Source organism: Varanus komodoensis, unplaced genomic scaffold (assembly GCF_004798865.1).
Source record: "Varanus komodoensis strain SLA01 unplaced genomic scaffold, ASM479886v1 scaffold1, whole genome shotgun sequence".
Classification (NCBI taxonomy): Eukaryota; Metazoa; Chordata; class Lepidosauria; order Squamata; family Varanidae; genus Varanus; species Varanus komodoensis.
Genome location: NW_025335268.1, coordinates 108,038,291 through 108,045,655, shown reverse-complemented (window position 1 = coordinate 108,045,655; position 7,365 = coordinate 108,038,291). Strand labels below are relative to the sequence as shown.

Sequence of the window (7,365 nt, the reverse complement as noted above, 5' to 3'; positions counted from 1 at the left end):
AGGCAAAGCTATAAAACTCCACTGATTTATTCACCAACAAGTTCTCTGTGCCAAACATCTGAAATATGATCATGTTATGAAACCGGTGATGGAGGCTATTAATTATATTCACTCCAAAGCCCTGTGCCACCACCAGTTTCAACAGTTTCTACTCGACATCCAGGCTGAATACGGAGATGTTGTGTATCACAACGAGGTAAGATGGCTCAGTCGGGGGTCTGCACTGCAGCGCTTCTACTCTCTTAGGGAGGAAATCGGACAATTCTTGGCAAAAGAGGGACAACCAATGCCAGAGCTATCTGATCCTGTTTGGCTGGCTGATTTTGGATTTTTAGTTGACATAACACGACATCTGAACGTGCTGAACACGAACCTTCAAGGGCAAAATGCAGTGGTAAACCAACTGTATTCACATATCAAAGCCTTTGGGACCAAGCTGCTACTTTTCCAAAGGCACCTGTCACAATCGCAGCCCAATATCACACATTTCCCATCGCTGCAGGAAATAATGACCAGTTTTCCACAGAACAATATGAGTGCGCAAATAAGGAGGTATGAAGCAGACATCTCATCTCTGGCTGAAGAGTTTCAACAGCGCTTTCGGGATTTTGCCGCTATTGAAAAGGAGATCACACTTTTTTCATCTCCTTTCTCTGTGGACCCTGATGACGCTCCAGACCACCTGCAGCTGGAGCTCATTGAGCTGCAGTATGACACCGAGTGTCGCAGTCGACACCAACAGCTCTTGTCAACTTTTACCACCAGCTGGTTAAAGACAGATTTCAAGAGATTTGAACATTTGCTAAGAAAATGCTGAGCTTGTTTGGTTCGACATACTTGTGCGAAAAGACATTCTCGGTTATGAACATTAACAAGAACCGCGTGAGGACGAGACTAAGTGACTTTCACCTGCGTGACATCTTGCGCATCAAAACCACTGTTTTTGAGCCAGACCTGGCCTATATAATGCAGTCGAGATCTCAGTATCACCCTTCACATTAGTGCAGTTGTTTAGTCTTTCATAAAATAGTTCATTTACATTTAATGTTAATGGTTCAAAGAATGTCAGGCTGAATGGTCGGCCCCCACATGTTTTCACCTCACCCAATCTGGCCCTCCTTGCAAAAAGTCTGGACACCCCTGAATTAAGGGTTACACTGGTGATGTGTACTGTGCCTTTTCCTTATCTCTGAACAAGGATTGCCAAGTCATCCATTCCGTGGCAAGTTTTTTCAGGCTGGATGCTGTTTCCAAGGAAGTCTGAGCTTTTTTGGAAAGTGAATCACTGGTCCACTCAGTCTACATGTTGGCTATATATATATATATATATATATATATATATTAAAAAAGATACCATTTCCTGTTCTCGTTTCCACTCCCTAATAATGCGACCCTGTGCATGGATAATCCTAATGTATTTAATGGAAAACCCTCTGTATTCAACAGTTTAAAATAATAATATTATAACCAGTTACCCGGGAGCAGTAGTTTAATTAGGATTGGATTTTGGGGACCAGGCCTTTAAAGTCCAGGAATCTCATATGATCACCCATGGAGTAGCAAGTGCAGAAGCAAATGTATTTATTTCTGTAGCCATGGTGGTGCTATTATTAGAGTGCATTTAAAAGCAACACGGCACATGCTCAGAGATCCCCTTTCCAGTTATGAAGCATTAAAAAATGGCTGGGGCGTGAGGGAGTCAATGTTTGTGCTTCACAACTAATAGTCGTGACTATCCCACCACCATAAAACAATTAAGTCCAGGATCTAAAATCCCTTGTCTCAGAGTAAGTGTCACTGAGATGCGAAGGCCTTACTTCCCGGTAGACATATACAGCTTTGCACTGCAAATTATTTCATGCTTTTTTCCGGTATTTGTAAGTAAAGATTTAGGGCATGCTCCGGTCAACCAACTCGATCGTATCGGTGCTTATTTAGCTGCAAGTCCCACAGAGTTGGAAAGAACTTAATCCTAAGTAAGAATGCTAAAGTGAAGCATACTTTAAAAGCTCCACGGGTTGTTTAATAAACCCGCGCTCTCGGTTGCATAGAACAATGCGTGACCGTTTCAAACCCTTATGGGCCCTTCTTTTTAATTATGAATTAGAGTCTTCCCGCCTACCCCCCACATGCACCCACCCACATTTTGCGGTGAGAGGCTCATCCCTTGTAGACGCGCTCGCCGCTCTGGGCTATGAGATTCCGCGCCGTAGCCCCGCCCCGCCCCGCCCCCTCCACGCGCCGAGCATTGGGCAAGCCCTACCCCCTTCATTCACGCTTTTGAGCAGAAAATGGCTGCTGCTGCTGCTGGGGCCCTAAGAAGGTTGCTGAAACCCTCGGTAGGTGCAAGCTCCGTTTACTCCACTGCAGTTCTGCAGTTCGTGGGAAGCAGTTCTGCTCAGCAGCGTAGTCTAGCATGGGCCTGGCCTTACCAGGGCGGGTTTGGACTTGCCCTCTGCCCGGGGTTTGCGGTCGCTTGACTTCACCGTTACCGAGCAAAGGCCCGATCGCGCTTTTCTTTCCCTTCCAACTTTCTTCTGCAAGTGCAATTGTATCTGATTGTATCTAAAAGGTTACTTGGCAAGGATTAGTGTCCAGCTGTATCTTTTAATTTGAGAATTTTTCACCCACCCACCGCGCCCCTAACAGCTTTCGGGGATCTTTCTTGCTTTCCGTAAAATAGATTTGGTTTAAAGGTCGTCCCGCCTTGAAGGTTCATGAGTATGTTAAATCGGAATCAAACCATTTCCAAATCAGTCCCAAAGAGGCTGCCTTTTCTCCAACTCTGGAATGACCCATGTAGTTGAAAGGAGTTCTGCCAGCTACGCACCTCGTTTTACTGGTGCGTTTCGAACCCCTAACGCCTTACTAGTCTTCTGGCTAGAGCTTTGCCCCGCGTCTCCTTCGGGGCCTGCTGCGGTACAATCTCTTCCCATATTGACTCCGCTGTCGCTTGTTTCTCCCCAGGCGGGCTGCACTTGGAGGGCGTGCGCCGCCGCCGGGCGATGTCTTACGGCGTCGGCCGCTGCAAGCGGGCGGAAGTGTGTAACCGGCGCGGCGACAGCGTTCCCTCGGATCCACTTCAGTACCAGTAAGTGTAGCGATCTTGGTTGGAGGGAGGGAACCCGTTTGCGCTCGCACCCGATTCTCACCTGTGCATCAGGAGGAGTGCGGGCATGTCTTTGCTTGCGTCTAAGCCCAGCGACTTCTGCCCGACCAGTCTCCTCTGCTCCTGCTGGACGTACAATTTAGTCTGCGATCCTGTGCACGTTTAGACAGAAAGGGGCCCCTACGGCTCCCAGCCAGCCGTGCAACCTATTGGCATATGTTAGCAAATATTGGCATATGCTACACAGATGTCTCTTGCTGCAGTGTGAAATGATGGGCTGTGTTTGTGTGGTTGCCTTAATGTTGCATGTTGCTACAGACAAGAGTTATCCCTTCCACTAGGCATTTTAAAGTTTTAACTTCTGAAGATCAGAATGAAAAAGAGGAGTGCAGGATGACTGTTCCATTGGTTTTCTTTCACAAACTTGAGAGGCATACTTTAGATCTCAAAAGGCAAACCAGGGACAAAATAAGGACTGTACCTGGTAACTCTTAGCAATTGGAACAGATCCACCAATTCTGTCCAGTATTCTTAGGATACTCAGTTGTATACATCAGTCTCATTGGGACTGTGGCTGTGTAAGAATGCACAACCTCTCGGGAAGTCACAAGCTTACACAGGGGAGAGTTTTGAGCAAAGCATAGGAATAGACAGCATTGGCTTCACTCATTGACTGACTTTTCACATGTGCTAAAATACAGGCAAAGGGCTCTTTAGTACACACATGTATCCTTGTGTCAACAGCCACAAAAGCTTTGTTGGGCTTGCATCCTTATGAGTTTTACTGGTTCCGGTTGCCTATTTCCTAGTTTGCGCACGGCACTGGGCAGCTGAGCTACAGGTGTCCAGACTGGGCCAGTACAGCCAAGTCCATATTCCTACTGTGAATACTATTCTTGTGTCAAAATGACTGTAGCAGAAATGGCACCTCTGAAGATCGCGCATACTTTGGCACAGTGTTGACTGGAGGGAGGTTGTATGGAATGAAAGAAAGTGTGGTTGACTGGCTGGAGCCATTCTGGACAGCAGCATTTAGCCCTGTTGAGGTGTTTGGCGGATGGGGGGATCGGGCTGCAGTGACTGGTTCCTGCTGCCTGCACTGCAAAGTGTGTACTGTAATAGGGACACGACTGTGGGGTGGAGTGTGGACATCCACACTCTCTCTTTAATGGTACAGTGCCTGCATTGGACTTGTGTTGCTTCTAACCCCTCTCATACAATACATGTATCACATTGTATACTGACTTTTCCTAGGTTCTTCAAAGTTTGTTCCTGCTGTCACCCAGCATGCTCCCTACTTTAAGGGTACAGCTGTGGTTGACAAGGATTTCAAAGAGCTGAGTTTAGACGACTTTAAAGGAAAATACCTGGTTCTCTTCTTCTACCCTCTGGATTTGTAAGTAACATTTATATGCTGTATCTCTTAAAAGACTTGAACAACAGATGTTTTCTACTGATTAAGACCTCCTTAGTTAACTTTCTTTGTCTTATGTTCTACGGATCTCTGCACAGTAGATGCCACTTTGTGGAAAGTGCAAACGATAAAGCCAGACTGGAGACAGTCTTATCAATGCCTTGATGAAACATACACATGAGCATGCCCATGTCTCAACAGTAATTGGACAGTAATGAAGAGTGTTTGTATAACTATTTAGTAGTGGCATGTTCAGGAAGCAGAGAGTACATCAAGTGAGTAGACTGTTATAAAGGCAAACTGAACTATGGAGAACTTTGGGTTTCTGCCTGTAATAAAAGGAAAAACCTTAATTTCTTCCATTTAACAATTTCAGGCCAATTTCAGTTTTTATAGAACTGCAGAGTAGCTTTCATCACTACAAAGCTGAAGGAGAAAAATGATTGTGTTGACAAAATTATGCCTTTGATTTTGACATTTTGCTCTAAGCCTCCAAAACTTCTTTGCAGTTTTAAGTATCCAATTGCACCAGTGTGAACATTGCTGTGTGTCTAACTTGCCTAACCTGCTACAAGTATGATCTTACAGATGACCCTCATGTCAGAACAGTGCTGTGCAGAGTTCACAGCATCTGAATGTGTCATAAGTCATTTGTTGTTACTTCAACCAAGTTTTAAGGATGTGGGATTACTAAATTCTTCTATAGGGTGTTACTGGAGCCTTATAATCCTGGGATGGGGGACCACATTTCTCCTTCCAGCAGTCTCATTGAAAAACTAATAAAAACTGTCAATAATAATTACGATGGACACAAGCTTTGAAGGAATTGGTTGTGGAGAGAGACAGCATGGGGGGATCTCAGCAGCACCCTAAGAATAGCAGCCTGGAACCCATCACAGAACTTTCTTGGGAACTTTAGCACCATAGGATCAAGGTGCCTCAAATAAGGATCTGATAAGCCTACCTGCAAGGAACTGAAAAATAAGAGTTCCAGTTGTGATGCTCATTTTCTCAATGTATTTTCCAGGAAAATGGCATTGTTCTTCTGAGCTTTGCCCTTTGAGCTAAAAGTCTGTAACCCAGTGGATTCATATACTTGTTTTTAACAAAATGAGCAAATATTTATTTTTCTCTTCTCTGTGCAAAAGTACTGTAGGAAAAATGCACATTCTTAAAAGAGGGCTGCTTGTTCCTTTTGACTTTCTGGTTTTCTTTCTTTCTACTAGCACTTTCGTATGCCCAACAGAAATTGTTGCTTTTAGTGACAAAGCTAAGGAGTTCCGTGATGTAAATTGCGAGGTTGTTGCTGTATCGGTGGATTCACATTTTTCTCACCTTGCTTGGATAAATACTCCACGAAAGGTACAAAGACAATCATTTTGTTCATTAACATTAACAGCTCCTGCTCTTCCTTTGTTAGAGCTCAGTCCTGGAAGGATGGGTGATTAACATCTTCAGTTTTCTGTGTAGAAGGGATACAGTACTAGTGAATTTGCCCCACAGAAAATAAATAGGGTAGTCTGTTGGTACAAAATCATTGTTACTCAGGATGGATGAAAACTGATGATGTAAAAATAAAATTAAAAGATTGGATTGTTTTATTGAAATGAGTTTTTTTTTTAATGTATTCTTTTCTTACATAAAAGTTGATTACTAAATCTCAGTCTAAGCATGTGCTTGGTTTTTTAACATACCTCTAGGGTACAGTTCAGCCTAGAGGCAACCTAGAAATATTTTAATGAATAAAAAAGCATGTTTATATCTAGATTGAATATTTACTTGCAGAATAAAGACACAAAATAAAAGATCAATGACAAAACTGCCAAAATGAACAAGAAACCAGCAGTAAAACATTAAGTCCAAATGGTAATAAAAACTAAAACGCAGTTGCAGCCAGAACCCTAGAAAAGTCTTCTGAAATATACTCAGGAAGCCTTTTAGTTAATCTCTAAACTAAATCAATGTATCTGTGAGGTTCATGACATCTGAACTGGCCCGTTTCCACAGATTTCTGGCTTATATTCAAGTGTGATGGCTGAAATATAGTGGAGACGCTAAACCAAGCAGGGAGCCTCTGTCTGTGTTTTTTTCAGCATTACAACTGAACTGCGATCTCTGGCCAAGCCTATCCTGACAAGCCAGAATCATAAACCAAGTACATACCCTGGCAGAGATACCAGTTTATAGATCGTGCTAAACTAACCACTGATGGAGGCTTCCCTAGTCTGTTAGCCACTCTTGCTGTCACAAGATCCAAACAGGAGCAATCAGACAGTGTGTCACCAAATACACTTGCTTTTTCACAATTCATTTGCCTTGTGTTAAGTCAATCCACCCTACCACCTTTCCATGCCTTTCCAGTGTAAGAATTTGGAAGGTTCCAACCAATTGAAGTGTGCTTTCTTCCCTCCTACCCCTGCTGATGTCTTTCTAGACCAGGAGTCTGTGAATTATTCCCTAACATCCGCTTTGTGTTCCAGCACCCTTGCTTGCCATGCAGAAAGAGTATTTCTTCAGTATAAATCAGAAGTGGGTCGGACCTTGTGATTGCATGCATTTATCAGTGGTTTCACTTTGCTTACATGTCTGATAGCCTTGGAGCAAGTGTGCTTATCTGGATAAAAATGTTCTTAAAATTGAAGTGCAAGTGATCAGCCAAGGTTGTCCAGAGACAGACCCTGGACTGTCCCTGAGCACTAATGAAACTCATCAGCCTTGCTTCAAGGATAGGTCATTTATCTTCCTGGCTCTGGAGATGTCTTTAAATTCAGTAGATTCACCTGCCTGTACTAATAACTAGGACTGCATACTGAAGAAGGATAATTCATATGCAACCTCCTGC

General features: G+C 43.6%; 1 protein-coding gene across 1 annotated transcript; it reads left to right on the top strand.

Annotated features, from left to right (window-relative positions):
- The first annotated feature begins 2,270 nt into the window (after window positions 1-2,270).
- On the top strand, window positions 2,271-6,127 carry PRDX3 (peroxiredoxin 3). Its single transcript, XM_044450472.1, has 4 exons — window positions 2,271-2,339; window positions 2,968-3,091; window positions 4,364-4,505; window positions 5,750-6,127. Exons 1-4 carry the CDS (start codon window positions 2,292-2,294, stop codon window positions 5,970-5,972), a joined length of 537 nt encoding a protein of 178 aa, XP_044306407.1. The 5' UTR covers window positions 2,271-2,291; the 3' UTR covers window positions 5,973-6,127.
- The last annotated feature ends 1,238 nt before the right edge of the window (window positions 6,128-7,365 follow it).